The following is a 19866-nucleotide window of genomic DNA, read 5'->3' as shown; positions in this document are numbered from 1 at the left end:
AAAAAAAAAAAAAAAAAAAAAAAAAAAAAAAAAAAAGAACTTTCCCCTCGGAGTTAAAAATTCACAATTATGTGGGATTTCACCTTTAAATGTCAGTGCTGTTTGTTACATGAAAAAAGCCCTGTCAGCTTAGCCCTCCATGCCTTGCTGGTGTCTGCTTAATAGATAGTTACCTGGGATGATGGATGGCTCTTTGTTAGACCACTAAATGGCTCACAGCCTAGAATAAGCCTGTATTTACTGCCAACATTTGTTTATTTCAAGGATGCAAAACCAAATTCGACTCCAAGCAGCTCCACCTGACAAACACAAGAAATAAAAGGGAACTAATTTGTGCGTGAGTTTACAGGGCTCCATCAGCACTAGCACAACACTAAAGGGACTTTGCTAGGCTGTTGTTCTGAAATACCAAGAGGCAGCGATGCAGGGAGCAAGAGGCAGCACATAAATCCAAGTGGATGCTGAAGAGCCTGGAGACCTGAGAGCACTTGTGACTAGAGCAGAATACTGGGCTTGTGTTTGTGTGTTTTAAAAAAAGAGACCATGGCAGAGCTGGCCTAGAACTGCCTCATGTGTTGGCTATCAAATAGGTAGACTGCATATTGGGCTGCTGCTTACTGGCTTGGCTTGCTCGCCTTAATCTCTACTCCCACCCTAGCCAGGGCTGCTACCAGAGCAGCTTTCTCAGCTAGTTTGGGAGCACATCCCGTTTCTGATCTGCAGAGTCCTCCTCCCTGCCTGCCTTCCAGGGCCATATCGAGCACTGACCATGTGCAAGAACTTCTTCTATTCCTGTCACAAGCCACTTACCCAGCAAATCTGGGCCAATTACCTGCCAGATATGACCCACAGCTCCCTAGCTATTTCGCTGCCGGATCTCTCCTGAAGAGAGAGCACAAGCTCCGACAATATGGTGCTTTGCAGGCAGATGGCCAGTTAGCATTTGACAGGCTCATTTGACTTGTGATCTCCACGTAGCCATGATTTGAACCCAGGGCCACAGAGATAACAACGGAGTGCAAAGGATCTCCGGCTCCCGGCTCCTCTCTGCCCCTCGCCGCACACGTGCTCGCAATCTGTCAGGCTGATGATTTTCACACACTTTCCTTCTCTCCTTTTGCTATTCTGGGGCTGGTCCTGGATCACAAAAATTAATAAATTCTTATTAAAACCTGCACGAGATACAGTCCCGCTGCAAGTGCCATGGAAGGTTAATTAGCGAGGATGAGCTGAAACTTTTGTTCGCGTTTCTGACTCACTTAATCTTGTGAGAAGCCAGCAAGCTGACATATTCTGCCTCCGAAGGCGCCAGGACAAGCAGGCTGTTCCCGTGACAGCCAATGCGAGCCGTCCTCCCAATCCGGTGGATGTATTCCGCAGGTGAAGCCGGAGCGTTATACTTCAAAAAAGGGAACATGAGAAGGGAAAGGAGGAATTAACAGGACACAGCGTGTTAATTATAAACGAGACGCTTGGTCTGCTCATCTGAAACAAAAGGGATCTTAGCAGAACCCATATGCCGCTCCTCCCGGTCTGTTTATCAGGAACCCGTTGGACTCATCCCTGTAACCATCACTCAACCCCCTCAGCCACAGCAGTTTTTTGACATTTGAATGTGACACATTGGCCGACTTTCAGATAATAGGACAGTTTCCCCATCTCAGTGTCTCTCTTTGCCTTTTACATTCTATTTCTATACGTGCACGTCAGGAACTTGTTTGCTTCCCTTAAAAAGAAAAGGAAAAAAGCTGTTTGCTCTGCTTTTGGGAGGAAAGACAGAAAATAAAAGACAACACATTCAAATTTAGAGGTCGATTAAGTTGTTTTGATTAAAGTGAACCGTAGCTGGTTATTGGATAGAGAGAGAAACCTAGGGTAGGTGGGGAATAAGTCCTAAAAATAGCATATGATACAGGCAGCAGTTGTCTGCCCATCTACAACTATCAGGCACTATGGAAATGGTTAAAGTCCCCACTAATATAACGGTGCCTCATTTACTTCAGTGGGAATCAAAAATGCCCAGCCATTTGCAAGATCTGATCAAGGGTGGCATATTTCCCTCCCTTTAACCTTCCCCCTGTTCTTCTCCCTTTCCTGGAAAAAGGAACATTGCACAGAGATACTGCTCAGAAAGGAGCCCTCAGCAGTTTAACTGGAAAAAAACCAACAACCAAAGCCCACTCTAGTGTTTATACCTGTGCCCTCTGGCAAAGTTTCTACTGGCTAGAGGTGTGAGTAAGATGCTGTGAGCAATCTAATTGCTCCCTGCAGGTCCTTGCTCTTGGACACAGCTCTCAGGACAGCTGAGATTTCGCCTTCTGGACACACAGAAGTCTCCCAGGGCTTGAGGTAATTTGCACTACGTTCTAACACTGGCAACCATATCTTTGGTTAAATTATATTAATATACAGATCTGGGAATTAAAGACTTCACTTCCCCAGCCTTCTCTGACTAACTAGTTTCTACTTTTTTTTTTCTCCTTTTTTTTTTTTTTAAGCACAAAATTAAAATCAAGTTTGTCACCTGAAGAGATGAGATAGAAATTAAAAGGTTGCCTTGTTGAGGCTCTGAGCCCTGCTCTTTTTTAGCCTGATGTCACTTGATATGTGAGAATCTCCGACTCAGTTTTTCCTCTGAATTTTCCAATCAACTCCTTTAAAATTTAAATTTCATTTGTTTTTATAAAAATGAAATCTACTTCATGCCCTTAAGGTTCAATCAATCCTTCAGCTGAATCCTTAATACCTCCTCCCCATTCTTTTTTTTTTTTTTTTTTTTTTTGAGGGTGCTTGGGGTGCTCATGGCCAAACTTAACCCCAGCTCCAGCCCGGCAAAGATGTAACTTGAAAGAATTTGGTGTTTCCTCCCAGCCAGCATAATATCATTACATAGCTTATAGTATTTGAACTATGGAAGAGGAAAACAAGGTCAAAATCAGGAACATGACAGACACACCATGTCTCCACAAAAACCTGAGTCCATATCCTGCAGTCGGGAATCACTGGGCCTCCCATATCTGTAGACATCAGCAAAGACAATTCAACTGGAGAAATAGGATGTGGACTGGGATGGGATTTAGTGCGAGTAAGCCTACACTTAACATGCATTTCCTCATAGACACACACAAAACTCACCTGTACGATCCATGTAACTTGAGGCAGGTCTAGTCCACGTGCTGCAACATCCTTTAAAATTCATAAAGAAATTACTGAGGCAATAATGCTTTGAAAATATTGGCAAAGTTATAGCTCTTCTTAGATTTTTAATAGTCTAACACAGTAATAATACAGTCTAACACAATAATAAAAATAAAAAATCTTCTATTTCTATGAGCCAAAGGCTGAAGAATATAAATATATCTATTTCAGGAGAGTGTTGTTGAATTACAGCACCCTGGTACAGTCCCTTTACATTACAGCAGACAACCTCCCATCTTAGTGGTAATGCAAGCTTTGCTTCTTCAGTTTGCTTCACTAAGGGAAACAGCCCTCCTTGTAGATACCTACTAATCATTGAGAGGCCAAGTTTAGCCTTGGGAAAGCACCACTAGTTCTGAGCACAACTCTCTCCACAGTAGACCCAAGAACTAAAAACTTGCTGCTAATGGTAAAAAGGGACACACAGCAAATGAGGAAGAATCCCAGGCCTTAAGTAGCATACCCAAATGTGCACTCATCTTCACCTGTAACTCATTAGTTGTTTCCCAGGCGATGGCCCTGAAGTTGAGGAGCAGATGACTTGCATGTCAGCTAGCCCGATGATAAAAGGGCCAATAAACAACTTAGCAGAAACTGCGGGAAGCTGGAGAACAGCTTGGAAAGAGGGGACTTCAGCTACCCCTTAGAGTTGCACCAAGCTGCCTTTGATTTGGAGAAATGAAATTCAGAAAGAATTTCTTCTTAAGAAATTCAGGATTTTCTTCAATTTCTTTGAAGAAAAGGAGTCTGGAGCTGCTGTGAGGAGTGTTATTTGATGGGCCAGCAGGTGAGAAAACCCATCAATGTGGAGAAGGTCATGAGTGAGACCCTTTAGTTACCCACAGCCAGTACAGTTCATAAAACATGCCCCTTCAAGGAGAAAGGAGAGCTTAAATATTGTTCAAAGAACAGAGGAAGCGTGCAAAGGTGTTTCAATCTCCTTCTTGATTTTCTGTTCATTAGTAATGTCCTCACATACTCTTTGGATTTTACATTCACCACGCACAAGACAGAGCAGGTGTGCAGATTTAACTCTGTTAGGAAATGTTTTGGAACACGTGTATCTTTTAGCTAGTTGCAAAATAGAATATATTAAGAACGTAAGCAGGAGCTTAATGTACTAAAAATGTGTCAGCCACCCACTGAAGTGTTTTCAGGCAACTCTCACACACGTTAAAAGACTGGGAAGCTGATGTTTTGGCAGCAAAGGCCTTCCCAGAAGCACTAGCCAGGTTGCTTTGTGGCTCCAACTGCAGAAGAGGAGACGTATTCCGCAGCGCCCACTCTGAACAATGCACACGCTCGCTCCAGCACGCTCATTAAGAAATGACTTGTTCCCAGAGTCAGATGAACAGATGCACAAAAAGGCATTTAAAGGAGGTTGGAGAAAATAAATCAAGAGAATTCAGGAAACATGTGCAGCAGTTACCAAGATAATAAGCTTATAAACTCTACAGTGCGATCAAACAGGAGCGCTGAATGCTGACTCTTGTTTGGCTCTGTTGTACACTTCTATGCTGAATAGTTGGGGGCTTTTGCTCTTTCTTCCTACCATGCTTCCTTTTCCATAGCGGTCTAGGAAAGGCTGTGGCTGAAGAGAGGGCTCTGACCTTGGGACAGGGTGAGAGCAGACTGCAGGAGCCTTTCTGTCACCCCAAGGCAGTCAAACCTCTTCAGCCATCCAGGGTTCCTCCCCCTCCCAACTTCCAAAGCACCTTTTCTCAACAGCTCTGGCTAGGAAACCACTGCTGCGACACAGAATTTCTCCCATGTACATTTGCCAATGCAAATATAATACCTGGAAGGTTAACTGACGGCCTAGCAAACAGCCAGGAACAACATTTTCAGGAGGTGGCATGATCCCACCAACAGCCTTGTGTTCACTGTTGTTTTCACAAAGCTGTAGCTCCCCTTGCTGTTACTGACATGTATCAGTAGTTATTCTCTTGGGTTTTACCTTGGCCTTCTTTCAGAAGTGTCTTGGGATTTACTGGCAATTGGAGTGTTTTGCAGACTCTCAAAGACTCCTCTAGTATCAATCCACCTGCATCTCCTGCCTATCCTTTTCCTCAAAGTTCTTGCTAGACAGCAGCAAAGCTGCATTAGGATACAGAGTCAGAGTTGATTTGCCTTCCTCTGCTCGTAAAACCCATAAGCTTCTTGCTTCTCAAAGCTCTTGCTTGCTCTCTTTAGAAGATGCTTTTGGGTCATCTTATGAGGAAATCAATCAAGCAAAAATTACTCAGTTTTCCTAGCACTACATTTATTCTATACACAAAAGCATGTGGCTGCTGGTAATGATTCCCAAGAAGCCCAATGGATTTTCCATTTACTATCCTTTACTATATTGGAAATGCAATGTAGATGGCATTCCCCTTACCATACATCACCCTGCACAACCATTTTGCAGTAGAGGGATATCAAGAATACGACATCTCAACAATTCCCTGCCAATTCCGTTCAGTGGATAACAGAAAGGAGCATTAAGGCAATATCTCACAGGAGCAAAGAGAAAGAAACTACATCAGTCCCATTTTAAGGAAAACCCAGACACCAATCAAACACAGTAACCAGGAGCCTTAACCATGTTCCTGGCCTGATCCCAACTGGGAGCCACAGAAAGGCCCAATATCAAGGTAAAACCCACATGAAGACCCTACAGTTGCTGAAATTTCCACTCCTTACAATTCTTATTTCCAGTCTTACACATTGCCTGGGACAGGAATGGTGAGGAACCAAGGCAAGGGAACGGAGGGCAAAAAGGCTACGTGGAAAGCAAGGCCCATGGCCACAGACCATGAGAACCAGCAGGGCCACAAAACCTGTGCGAGGGCCTTGGTTTGCTCCGTCCCTCTCAGGCAACCTAATTAGGGCAAAGGAAATTGCTAAAGTTGCTTTTGAAAGACACTCAATGGTGAGGTCTTGAAGGCCCTGCGCTTGACAATTGGCTGCCTACATGTGGCCTAGAAGTACAGATGGAAGGCAGCTTGCTCAGGTGCCAGGCTGTCAGTTGGATTAAAATGACTCATTTATTTACCAAAGAACCTCACAAAGTGCTTTAGCTAACAGGCAGAGAGGGCCTAACGGCTCTCCAAGCTGGGGAAGAAGCTCTCGCGCCTTCCCGGCCTGCCAAAAGTCATTACTGCTGAGTGTGGAAAGCCATCAGCAGGGTAGAGACCCCCGTCGGCAGGGTGACAGATTGGGCTGCGTAATCAGAGGAGGAAGGAGAGAGCACAGAAGCTGTCAGAGGCGAAAGCTCTTGGCTGGGGCCGCCAGAAAACTGGCAAGATGAGTTAGCGTGACCGAGTAAACAGCAAACAATCTCCAAATGATCTTTCCTCTCTCCCTGGAAGAGATGAACTTGTTTAAAAGGCACATCCCAAAGGAAGCTGCAAAGAACTTCGCTGAAGGAGAGAGAAATAAATCTGGATGAGACCCTCTGAGATATGTGGCCCTTCTTTTCTTGTCTGCCAGCCTGTTTTGTTTGGCAAAAATATTTTATGGACTATATTAATATACATATGACATAGAGCAAATTAATAAAAGGAACAGCAGGTCCCATTGCTTACTAGAGCGGAAAGATGGGTGGAGAACATGGCATAAGGGACAAGGAGAGGACAGTAACATTATTTGCTTTAGTCTTTTGTGAGCTAGGTTTCCAAAATTTGTGGTCATAAATTCACATACACAATTCCACGGTGAAAAGGACAGAACCATCTTCCTGCAAAACATTTCTCTTTTTTTTTGCTGATATGAAGAACAGTGTCAGAAAAAGCAATGCCCTCCGAGGCAGGAGGTGGTCACAGTGCCTGGCTGCCCTTTGGACATCTGCGTTGGGGAGGCACCTGTAATGTGGGCCTAGTGCAAAGTGTATCTCTATATTAAGGCGTCCATATGGTCCCCATTACTGTGGTAACAGGCCACCTCCTGGTTTCAATGCATTTGTCCTCCCAACATCTCTGTAAGGTAAAAGAGCGCTACTTTCCCCATTTTGCAGATGGAGAGCTGAAGCACAGAGATTTTGGACCTTACTTATCAGCTTATCACACTAACCACATGCCAGCTGAGCCACAGTAACTGCGTGGACTTGCATTCCTGCCTTGCAGTAAATACAAAGTAGCTTAGACTGCAAGAAAGGCGGGTTATGATAAACACATCATCTTACATCACTCCACTGCAATCCAAGATAATTCACCTTACCTCCCATTTGTGACAGATCAGGAGCAAACTATCAGTGCTCAGCTGACATGTGGCTACTTGCATTGGCATCACAACTCCACATCTACTTCGGTGGAGTCAGTGGCATGGCAGGAAACCAAACTATATCCCCAATGACTCAAGGTGGGACTCCATCCACTGGGATTGCTTTATTCAGCTTATTCTTCTCGATATCTTATCAACAGCTGCACATTTCCGGGCAGATTTTTTCCTGAAAAGGCTGCATTTTCCTTCAAATTGTTTGACCCAGCAACCAATATGGCAGTGAAACACAAGATAGTCATTACAATGATTCTGCTTTCTCTTTGCCTAAAACTGAGTCTTCTCAGTCTTCCTTAAATCAGTAAAGTGAAATTTCAGTAACAAGACACATCCCTGAAATTTCCCATTCCTGTTAGGATGTGCGTGAAGGATAACAAAACTGTCTAGCATTTAGAACGCCTTAAGTTTTACCTCCATACAGCAGGAAATTAAGAATTATGCACTGCAAAGATGCAGTGGTCTGATCAAGGTCAAAATGCAAAGGCTGAACACACACAGGGCCAAGGCTAATATGTGACAAGTCCATTTTCACAGGTGCTACAATATGTCATCTGGCAATTTTAAGTCAAACACTTCTACATAAATGTCAGTCCTACTTTGATTCATAGGCTTAAAAAAATGAAAGTGCCCACTCTGAGACAGAAAGAAAAAAGAAAATAAAAAAGACAACTAGTTTCCTTTAAGAGTATGTACTGTAAGAAGAGGAGTCATTTCAGAGCTGGAGAGGCTTTCTCAGCTCTAATTACTCCCGATCGCTGTAATTTACAAGTTTGCAGTGGGTAGAAATCGCCAAGATTCACACATTTTCAGATCAACAGCTGCCACTATTAGAGAGCAAATCGTGCAGCCTTCTGCACCACTGCAGCAGGCTGGCTGTGGCACCGACAGGGCAGAAACGAGAAGCGGAAGGTGCCACCACAACACAAGGGTGCCAGCAAACTTCAGTAGAGGACAATTTCTCCCCAAGCACCCTCGAAGGTGGCTTGAAGGGCAAAACATGGAGAGCAGCAAAGCATGTGTATTTCTAATGACAGGGTGCTCTGCTTGGGCTCCCTTTCCATCCCTGCAGGGTTTTGTTTTTAACCTTGGGGTAGTCATTAAGATGGGAAACATCACAGTACATGCAATTTACGTGGCAGTTATGGGGCACGCTACAAATCAGGATTGCTTTTTATTGACTGCACATAGAGGGCAAAGTTCCAGCTTCAAATGAACAGATTTTTTCCAGACATAAGGCCATGTAAAATACTAGGAGGATCTCATATAAGAGGATATATACTTTTTTTTTAAGACAGTACCTTATAGCAAAAGATTATAGAATTGTTTCTACAGAGGGTACCAGTCCTTACTTTAAAAGAGATGACTTCTCTCAAGGTCAGATGGTGAGCTAGAATTAGAGCTCAGTGCCAATTCCCCTGTTCTACCATTAGATACCATGCAGGCCCACTAGTGCGTAGCTGCAGAAGGACTGTATGTTACTTACAGTGCAAAGTAAGATGCCAGTCTTCGATTTTAGAAACTCCTGGAACACCTCAGTTCTTTCCTAGAGGATTAAGAAAAGCAATAAAGTGCACATTACAACCAGCATAAAACATATTGGCTAATGTAATAGTTTAATTACTGTGCCCTATTCATTATGTTTATTTTCCAAAGCAAAGGAATTCACTCCAAGAGCTGCAGTTGAAGTCTTCTTGCAAATGAAAGTCCAGGTTGGGTCTGCAGTGGTCCCTTGACCTGCACCTGTCCAGTCACACAACAGGGACAGTGGATAAATCCATTTTGGTCACACAGGGGTAGAACTGTGGACAGTTCAGGACACTGGTCCCATCAGGTGCCTACGATATTTGCTATCAAGTAGGGTAAACTCTTAAGCACCAGCAACCAGAGGCCTCAATAGCATCTGATCTCCATGCTTGCCAGTACCACTCATTCACATTTCTCCTCTTGAGGAGGAATTTCCTAGAGGAAATGATTGCATATGCGGCTCCTCTGCTTATTCCATTTACTCTTTCCATTTCCATAGCTCAGATGGCCTGAGGCTTCAAAAAATACCTGTTTTCTGCCTATCCTTCCTGCACCTCCTTCCAAAATATCCTTGTCTCCATATTCCCAGCCTTCCTCTTTGAGCTCTGGCTAGGAATTAAGTGAACGGCCTGCTACACTGATGGTATAGGAGCAATCTTGCACGCTTCACTTCCAGCTAGACGTATTCCTCAAGAAAAAAGGGAAACTTGGGTCTTGCTGACACACTGAACCCTCTGCTGACAAAAATTAAAGAAGAGAGTACGCTGTATCTTGTTGACAATGACAGCAGCCGTGCTCAGCAGTACCATATGGGATCCACAATTTAGCTCCATTAATGCTCTTAATTTGAAGACATCAAGCACTAATTACACACTGGGTACTAAAAAGGCAAAACCCTTCCCCTGGTGCCAGCTACTTAGTGGTGTTCTGTTGCCTTAACAGCTGGTCAGGGTAGAGTCGGGCCAGCCCAGGCCTGCTCCCTCGCTCAGGCAGGCAGGCTGAGGAAAGGCCAGAACGCAGGGACAACAAAGCACATGTTTCTGGTCTCCACAGGATGGGAATGAGTGAGAAAAACAATGGCTCTTCACCTCTGGCTTCATCAGAAGCGCTCTATTCATTTAGCATCTCTGCTGTGCAGCTCAGAATAGAACAATAACTCTCTCCAGCACAGATCAAGAGCAGGAACAAGGGATGAACTTTCAAGGGAGCTCCTTCAGCTATTCAAGATCCACTGCAGTAACAGCTTATGTGATAAGTAACTCTTCTCCTGACTTCTACATTCTCTATGGCAAACCCCATGCTAATCATCTAAACCCATCCTGCTAAAACCCAGAGTTACTGCCATATGCCAGAGAAGACAGCTGCCTACTGACACACTTCAGGAAAAAAAAAACAGTTAGCAATAGGATACAATTTATTAGGTGACAATGTTTTGGGGCTTGTATGAGGTTCTTTATACTAGTAAAAGCACTTTTTGACTGCATGAGAGAGAGAGGCATGGATACATAAATGGTTTAAGTGTGCCCACTGGGAACACTGAGCGGCTGCCTCAGCCTGCTGAAATATCTTTTGCTTCTTCAGCTGTGTTCTTCTGGAAAGAACTTTAGCAGCTATATCACAAGTGGGCTAATATCCTTGTTCTCCTAAGCAGATGGAAGAGTGAGGCCTCTAGAGGTGAAATGACTCTCTGTCCTCTCTTCTGCCCTCCTCCCCAGAATAACCACACAATAAATTATATGGACTCAGGAACAAAACCGGATATCTCAAATTTTTAGTAATGCTTACTTCCTGTTCCATGTTGCCATGCAATCGTAGAAACTGAAGGTGTGTAGAGGATACAGAGAAATGTTCATGTTGTTCAGACTCTAGATCTCCTGAAAGGACCGTTAGGAGAAGCTTATAGTAGAATTCTACTTGTTCACAGCTGGAGAAAAAGATAATCATCTTATTGCCTTTTTCAAACTGCAAGAAAGCAAAACAAAAGAAAACTCTTATCTTTGATATGATATCTAAGTGATAGGTATCACTTCTGGAGACGCAACTTTTTAGGGAAATATGTGACAAAGTTTGACAGCAAATGCTAAGACCACAGAAGAAGCACGAGTGTATGTGGGCAAAAATTATCTCATTTTTCAGCATGAAAGACCGAAGAACAGCACAGCTCTCTTCTGGCTAACTGTACACACAGTTTCAAGTCCTAGATCTAATACACGCTATCCTTGATAAAGGAAGAGATACAGGAGCCGGAAAGGACAAAGAGCCACTTAGTGATATAAATGCAAATAGAGTCTCACCTTGCACTTCTCAAGGATAAAAGCTGCCAAGGTGACAAGCCTCAGTTTGCTGGGGACCATGAGGAAATACTGCTTCAGCTTCTCCGGAACGGCAAACTTTTCCTGGTCCATGAAGGTTGATGAACTAGTGGCTTCTTTATCTTCTTGTGATGCAGGTTTGAGCCTGTCCTGGATTTTATCTGCTATGGAAATTCTGATGGGATCATTCAAACTGATATCAGCCAGTCGTGTTACTCCTAAACCACAGAATATATAATACACATGAAGGCCCATCTTGGGTATAATCGGTGATGATATTATCACATAAATAACAATCTGTAAGAGCAAAAGACCACGTGCCCCAGCCTCTTGGTGACTTTGCACTGGAATTTGTGTCACCTGTAAGAACCACGTAAACATAGGCTGACAGAAATCCCAGTACCAAAAGTGTTGTAAGGCCAATGAAATTAATGGACAATATCTCACTTACTGCAAAGTTCTTCAGCCTGAGCCATAATATAACTAGGCTCAATCAAACCTTTTGCAACTGCCTGTGAATTAGTAAGCTAAAGGAGATACTATCTGTCTTTAAGTTACCTTCTGTGAGGGTGGCTGAAAGCAGGACATTCTGGCGTGTTTCTCTCTCAGCATTTAGAGCATTGAGTATCACAGCAACATCCTTCTCAAAGCCCAGGTCCAAGATCCTGCAAAAATGGAAGAGATGGGAAAAAATGGCATAGGAAAGAACAAAGAGAAGAAAGTCTTAAGGCTGCACAAGCTAATTAGGAGTAGAGAAAATATCAGAGCAGATGAGACCTTTGGCCTGGCTAGCTTCATATTCAATTTTCAACTTTGGCCATGGTCAGATATTTCAGAAGACAGTGGAAAAAGCTCTGCAATAAAAAGCTGTAGAATAACCTGTCCAAAAGGATCTTTTCTTCCTAACTCTGTGTATTTGGTGTTAGGCTAATGCCCTGGAGGATGAAGTAGTTAAGATCTTTCTTCCTCTTTTTTTTTTTTAATTATTTAATACATTATCCAGTGTACATGTAGAAGATCTTGTTAATTTTGTTCATATTTAAACTTTGAAGTTACCTGTCTGCTTCATCAATAATCAGCCACTGAGTGCGACGAAAATGAATACATTCTGTGGACTTGATATGATCAACCAAGCGACCAGGAGTTGAAATAAGGATATTTATCCCTTTACGTAATCTGTTGGGGGTGCAGATTCAATAAAGAAAATATACAGACAATCAATAATAGGAACCCCTCAGAGCAAGGAACTTCAATATACAAAGGAGTAATCATGGCCATAGTGAAAGCAGCAGAGTCAATACTTTGTGTCTAGTTAAAACTGAATATTTAGCTATGCAGTAAACTTATCCTGCATCATTGCTGATATTCACAGAGGCATACTCATCAGTAAAGGCAAGGTGAAAAGAAGCAATATTAAAAAAGAAAAAAAAAAAAAAAGGAAAAAAGATCAAAAACAGTCAAGGAAGGTTTTTTAATTGAATACTTTTTACTCTCAAAAGTAAGTTCATTTTGTGTATGCTAATAGATTGAAAAATGAAAATTCCACTTTGGATTGTTAGCTTACAATTTGATTTATGAAAGGGGAAAAAGAACAAGACTTAACTCCATTAAATCCTTTCTCCAGAAAAGCAATTTCCCCCATAACAAATGCTGTAGACAGCACTTCATAGTAAGTAAATACAGGTGCTTGTCAGAGGTGGAAAAAAAAATACTGACACAAGGGATCATCTCCTCAGAAGGCTCATCCACATTATAGAAATGGATCCAACTGAGGGAAGGGAAGACTTCCTGCTGACTGTGTCTGTGTAAGTTGTAAGGGGATCACAGCTTGAGCCAAAGTCACGATCCTCTCACTCCAAAGGAAAGGCTCTATAGCAGAAGAGGAACCCAAAACACAAATTTAAAAGTTGGCTTCCTACCTGGCTTTTTCTGATTTTCTTTTTTCTCCCCCCATTAGCACTCCAGGCACGATCCAGGTGAATGGCTACAGAAAAGAAACCCAAGCCCAAGATGTAATCTTCTTAATAAAGAGACAGTCTCTAATCCAAAACTGATTTTTCTTGACAAAAACAGAGCGGACAGGGACTGTGAGCAGTGTGTGTTTTATCTGATCTATCAGACAAAGTCTACATGCACCATCTCACCCACAGCTAAATATCAATGGTACCTTTAATTCTAGCCTTGTAACTTGCTTCCCACCCTGGGAAGATCGAAATGCAATCATTTTTGCACTACTTCCAGTAAGACAATAATAATTCTTTTTCTTCTTCCCATGTAGCCTAAATGTTCAAAGACAAGCTATAACGCTTTTTCTTCATCTTGCCTTTAAGCAACATCCTCCTGTGGCCAAGCAAGATTCATGAAAAATAACACCTTCAAAGTTAAAGGTATGAACACACAACCACAAGCACACACCACGTCCGCGCACATTAAATGTCAGTCTCACTGATACTGGCAGTTCTTGCTATTTAACGAGGCCCAAGTCTTCACTGAATCCAATGTTCCCCAATTTTCACACTGGAGATTATCAAAACACAGAATTGTCACTGCCTTCCTCAAGAGGTAACAATGTGGGACAGAAGCAGGGCACAAATTAAAAGGACTGTACAAACATGTGACAGGTAAATAGGCTTAAATCTGCATAGGTCATTGCTTGCCAGAAAGTTCTGATGATGCAGTTGTCTATAAAAGAGCTCCTTTCAGGGAGCAAGATGTCCAAGCAAGAACAACACAAAACAACCTCTGCAGCTGGAGTTTGTGTAAGCGTCTCAAAAATAGCTCAAAGAGCCTCCTTTTGCCCTCAGTAATTACAAAGGAAAATTACACATCCCCTGGTCTCCCACAGCCCTTCCAAGGTCAGTCAGACCGTGATCTAAATCTCCTGGTTTGGATTTTAAACTGGACCTGTGGCTACTCTAGTTTATACATAACAAAGAGAAATCTAAGAGGACCAATCCAGGCATCTTTCTTTGAAGATTATGTTTAGCTCCTTGGGGTCCTTATGGAACAACATTGTCCAGTGCTAAAAGATTCAAATTCCACATCAAAAGTCCACTCATCATGACTCCAAATTGCTATGGAAAAAAAGACTGAAGTGTTTTAAATCTCGACACAATGCAAAAAAAAAAATGGTACTTGATAATTTCAGGGCAGAAACAAAAACAACTTGAAAGTGCCTTACTATTTCAAATAATAGAAGATCGGTGGGACTAAGGACCAGATAAACTATTTAGATCCCCTCAGGCTGTGGGTAAGATACTCTGCTACAATCAGAATGAAAGCAACAACAAAATCACTTTAAAAACCTTCTAATTTCTCAACTCAGGCAACTGACAAAGTACTTTTCCAAGTTTTGTTCCCCACGTGAAAACCAGTTGTCTAGTGTTAGAGTTTCACTGAAATGATACTGTCCTATCGAGCATTTCCATTCATAACTTAGAGGAAAATAACAGTTACTACTGAAAACAAAGCATTGCAAAATCCAGTGTGTTTATGAAAACACGTGCAACTGTCTAAGGTAGCATAATTAATCACGTCACTGTTCATTTAATAGTTGAAAATACGCCACAGGGGAATTAAATGCACTTAAAGACAGGCAGATTTATCTTTAAGGACCATACATCTCGCCAGATGCTGCATTCCCTTAAACTCTCAGTTGACTTTAAAGGAAGGAACTAGCTTAGCATTCAACAAGCTCAAGGACTAAGCAAGATGAAAATAGAGAATGAAATTCTTACCTTGAGTAGCTTCTGTATGGTTTCAAAGCTCTGGAGTGCTAGCTGTGGAAGATCAACACGAGCAATGAGTTCTAAAAAGCTTACTATGGAACAAAAGTCCCTTTGATTCAAAAATGTAATTTGAACACTTCCCATCTCAAAACTCTAAGATAATTTAGTTGTGTTTACTATTGGAATTTTCAATACATCCTTATTTTTTCTTTTAGAAGCTGCCTCCTATCTTATTTTCTTCTGTTCAAAGAAGTTCAGCTTTACTAGTTCAGCTCTACAAGCCTGTTTTTCAGATGACACAGACTTTTCCTAGCTTTTGTGAATGCACAAGAGAGGAAATAAGCTGAAGCTGTAGATTTTACTGAAATAAAGGCACTTTGAATAGGAAATGTAGCCCAGAGGTTAAAGCAATCATTTAACAGTCCAGGCAGGTTGCACTATTCCCTCACTTGCTCCATGGAGCAATCACATCCCTGAATCTTTCCACCTCTTATTTTCCCAGGCTGCAGAAGAGAGATGGCAGGTACACAACTTGCAGCACTAAATACCTGCCCAGTAGGAAACACAGCTCTTAGGTTTCAAGTGCTGCCCAGAAAACGTTTCTGCTGTGGCAATGAAGACTGGGAAAAGGCAATGTGCCAAGTTGACCCATTCACAGATATGAAGGATCATGAGGATACGAACACAGCTCACTTAAGGCAATAAACCTATTTTAAATGCTCTCACTGCTCATAATACCATTGTTTATCATAGAAGAGACCATTGCTTTTCACTTCAAGTCAAAGTAATACCAACTGTGATTACAAATTATCTCCCTAAGTGTACTAAATGGCAGCCTTTTAAACAAGCTTATGTACAGTCTCCTCCATGCTTTTATTTCACTCTTAGTGAAACAGTGAGTTTACGGCTGTAAAAAATTAAATAGCTTCAGGGCTTTCTCCTTTCCTGGAACGCAGCTGAGCTACTGCATCGCAGGTCCCTTAAAGTACTGCGCTCCAAACTAGGAATCTACGATCAGTTCTCCACGTGGAAATTATCATTTGATATATAAAAAAAAAAGGTGATCTCTTCCTCTGAAATTGCCTTTGTATTTGCAAATAGAATACATCAAATAGAAGAGGATTCAGTGATGAAACTAACTACTCTTGGTAGCCTCAACTTCAGCATGCACTGACAGATTTGAGAACAGGGCTTTCAGTACAAAGCATTTGTATAAACACACACATTTGCAGAGTTGATTTCATTAGTTTTACCTCTCCTATGTGAGCTAGGCAAGTTTCTCCCCTCCTTACTCTGAGCTAAGGCATTTCCCCAGTCTTCCCAATAGATTTCTAACTGCATTGGAAAATGCAGAGATTTCTCCTCACTTCTCTGTGGCACCGATGAAAAATGACAATGTTCACCCAGAAAGCAAATATTCATTCTGTGAGGGCAAGATCTGAGCAGAAGGGGAGACACCATTTCCCAAGATGGTCCTCAGCCCCGATGGCTCCAAAGCTGCTGCACTAAAGGCAAATGATCAAAAACTCAGGTTCAGACCAGACCAGAAAGGGCCACCTACCTCTCTTGTTGGGACTAATACAAGTGCATAAGGCCCATCGCTGCGCTGCAAAGAGAGAACACAAGAGAATCACTAAGGAGGTAGAACTGATAGAAACAGCATTTCCATTTCTGATTTCTAGTAGCTGACAAAGTGAATTCTGTGAAGTCTGAAAACCATCTAGCAGAGATGCATTTAGTCCAGGCTGGCATTTATCTGCTGCAGGAAGAGGAATGTGTAACACTTGAAATTGTTTTATCACCTGTATCTCAACAGTATAGAAGGATCATATTAGCAACATGCACATAGAAAGGGAGACTGTTTGACACTTGTAACAAGAAACATGGGTGACTGAAGAGAACAACTGTAATTTAACCTATTTTTATTAATCATAACATCAAAGGCAAATCTTTCCAGCTCTTGTTGCACCTACCTGTATTTTGGGTTTCACTCCTTGCAAGGACTGTACAAGTGGAATCCCATAGGCCAGAGTTTTACCTTTATAAAAAGGAAAAAAAAATGGAGAAGTTTCCATCACTAAAAAAAAACGTGGAAAGGGCAATACTCCTACAAATTAGGTGGCATTAAAAAGTAACATTCAACCTATCATACTTTAACAGAGGTCAGAGTTTGGAAACATTTTCTAATAAGCTGAATTTTTCCAAAAGAGACATCTGATAGGCCATAACACCAAGGAACTAAAGAAGAGGGAGGGTGGTATCCACTGACACCCATGTACACAAATAGCTCTAGCCACCCAGGGAAATGAGATAGGGTTTACTTTCATAACCTGCACTGAGATGGGATGTTTTGTTCTGTTTAAGGAATCCAACTTAACATGCCATAGGAAGGAAGACTGCAGTTACACACCTACCTGAACCGGTTTGAGATCTCACTAAAGCATCTTTGCCTTGTATCAGCACAGGAATCGTTTGCTTCTGAACACTATACAACAAATAAAACAGGTTGGGAAACACTGGTCCAACACACAACATAAAAGCCTAAGGTTTCAGCAAATCATCACTGTTTCAAAACTGTTTACCCCAAACTCCATGCTTTCCATCCCTGCTAGATTCTAAGGAAAGACTACAGACACATATCAGGTGTGGTAAATTGGAAAACAATAATAAAGTAAAAAAAAAAAAAAAAAATTTACGTTCAAAAAATCAAATTAGGAGCCAGTACTCCTAGAGTCCAACTCCAGCTATGACAATCACTTGTGCCAGAATTTGAAAGCAGCAAACTACATTGCTACTGTGTTGCTACAGGCACCAATTACACATAACAAAACAATCATAAATAATTGTTACTAAGGGGCAGCACCTATCAAAGTTTAGTTTGGATTTGCTTACCTGGTCATGCTACATATCTTCAAGACAGTGGTTATTGTGGATATCTGAAGAGATAATTAACAGTAATAAATAAGTTTTGTTATAAAATTCTCACTGTCTCTACAGGACAGATGCAAAGAACAGAATAATGATCCTTATCCTCTGGATCACTACCCCAGAGAAGCTGGATGGAAAGTTCCCAGGTCCTCAAAATACTTCTGTATCACTGCTAGTGCATTATAAAACACTGTGTATATGTGTGTGTATATGTATGTGTGTTTGTGTGTGTGTGTGTATAGAGCACTACTGAATGGGCAGAAGTTCCCAAGAATATAGGAATAAATTCTCCCCTTAAATAGCATTCTCCACAGCATGCAGCCTTCCTGCCACTCACCAGATGTGGATGGAGGTCCAGCTGGTCGAAAGAATCTGAAGTGAAAATATCTTCTTGCACTTGCTGCACTGCTTTTCTAGGGGTTAGGAGAAACAAAGGCATGATGTTATTACAAAGTATATGACAATAGCCTGTGTAAATACCAGGGAAGATACATGTACCAAGTAATGTCTTTGCCTGAGCAAGGGCAAGAACTCAAGATTGTTACAAAGAAAGGTTCCCCCTACACACTTGTCTAAATTACCTGTGAATTTGTGGGACATCAGGGTTGTTTTTAAACAAGCTGGAGGTCTTAATGAAAGGTCTGTTTTTCAAGTTCTCATTGTGGTCATCCAACAACTTCTTCTTTGGAAGAGGTTTTTTTGAAGAGTTTCCCTTTCCCCTGGTGTCAGCTTCTGTAGTGCTCTTCTTGAAGGAGTTTACTGGAGGTTTACATTTTGGTTTTAAGGGTGGGTTTTCTGTAGCGCTCTTCTTGAAGGAGCTTACTGGAGGTTTACATTTCCGTTTTAAAGGTGGGTTTCCTTGCGGTGACTGAAGCCTTCTTTTAGGAGCCTTAGACTGCTTTGGTGTTAACAAAACAGATAACAAGGAATGCATTAATACACGTGAATTAATGACAAAATATCGTATTTTATACATGTTAATCACATACATCAGTTCATCCTTCTTTTCGGGATCAGAAGATCACAGACCCTTCTTTTCGGGATCCTCTGTCCCATGACTAAAGAAATAAAGCCCAATGTTTGCAGCTCTATCTGAGCTCTTTGGACCAGTGAATAAACCACACACTCCTGTGGAGGTGCTGCATCACATCTAAGACGTCTGAATAGTGCTGCGATGCAAACAGCAATTGGAAATTGTGCAAAGGGCTCCTCACTCAGGGATTTCACCTAATTTCTGATGTAACTGAAGAGAAATCCCTTTAAAAATCTGCCTCTAAAGCTCAGTGTCCTGCTTGCACCGAAGCCGCCCCTGCAGACTCGCGGCAGAAGGGAAGGCCTGTCCTGCACCCAGGCCCGTGCTCCCAGCACTGGCTTTTGGGTTTCCAAGCTCTGTTTTTGCAGTGATAAATTCCCCGTTGCTCTTCCCGTGGCTTTAAGGAGCTGCTGGCCCCATATCCCATCAGGAACAGCGACAAAGAAAGTCAAGGGACCTTCCTCCTACTCCCGAGCCCCTCTTCTCTCCCCCAGGCTACTTTCAGGGGATTTTCTTCTAAAATATCTGCAAAACTCCTGAACCGAGCCACCGTCCCGCAGGCCTGCCCCGCTCTCCTCCGTTCCTGCCCCGCTCCCGTTTCCCTCACGCCCCCGCACCAAAACTCTGCTCCTTCCCGCCGCCTCCCCGCGCACACTCCGCTCCCGCCGCCCCCTCCGGGTCCCGCTCACCCAAATCCCTCATTTCACCCTTTTCTCCCCCAAAACGGCGCTCTAGAGCGGGGCACGCTGCCGGGCCGCTGCCCAGCCCGCCTCCAGCCTCCCGCGGCCGCCCCTACCCGCCCGGGCGCCGAGCACACGTTGAGCAGCAGCTCCCCGCCCGCCGCCATCTTGCCCGCGCGCAGGCCCCGCGCGCCGGCCCCGCC

At 42.7% G+C, this 19866-nt stretch overlaps 1 protein-coding gene across 1 annotated transcript in view; it reads right to left on the bottom strand.

Moving 5' to 3' along the window:
- Positions 1-19830, bottom strand: part of DDX31 (DEAD-box helicase 31) — a 44902-nt gene extending 25072 nt beyond the window's left edge. Inside the window, exons 1-16 of the mRNA XM_026049206.1 lie at positions 19780-19830; positions 18532-18845; positions 18288-18363; positions 17915-17958; positions 17437-17507; positions 16996-17060; positions 16584-16628; positions 15032-15073; positions 13214-13278; positions 12351-12470; positions 11853-11959; positions 11277-11512; positions 10768-10944; positions 8942-9001; positions 3136-3186; positions 1260-1399 (exon numbers count right to left, since the gene is read on the bottom strand). Of these exons, the coding sequence (XP_025904991.1) occupies positions 1260-1399; positions 3136-3186; positions 8942-9001; positions 10768-10944; positions 11277-11512; positions 11853-11959; positions 12351-12470; positions 13214-13278; positions 15032-15073; positions 16584-16628; positions 16996-17060; positions 17437-17507; positions 17915-17958; positions 18288-18363; positions 18532-18845; positions 19780-19830 (1664 nt within the window). The remainder of the gene's footprint in view (positions 1-1259; positions 1400-3135; positions 3187-8941; positions 9002-10767; positions 10945-11276; positions 11513-11852; positions 11960-12350; positions 12471-13213; positions 13279-15031; positions 15074-16583; positions 16629-16995; positions 17061-17436; positions 17508-17914; positions 17959-18287; positions 18364-18531; positions 18846-19779) is intronic.
- Between the last annotated feature and the right edge of the window lie 36 nt (positions 19831-19866).

Source organism: Nothoprocta perdicaria, unplaced genomic scaffold (assembly GCF_003342845.1).
Source record: "Nothoprocta perdicaria isolate Ctin4 unplaced genomic scaffold, notPer1 scaffold_6, whole genome shotgun sequence".
In the NCBI taxonomy this organism is placed as follows: Eukaryota; Metazoa; Chordata; class Aves; order Tinamiformes; family Tinamidae; genus Nothoprocta; species Nothoprocta perdicaria.
This window is presented reverse-complemented; position numbering and strand designations above follow the sequence as displayed.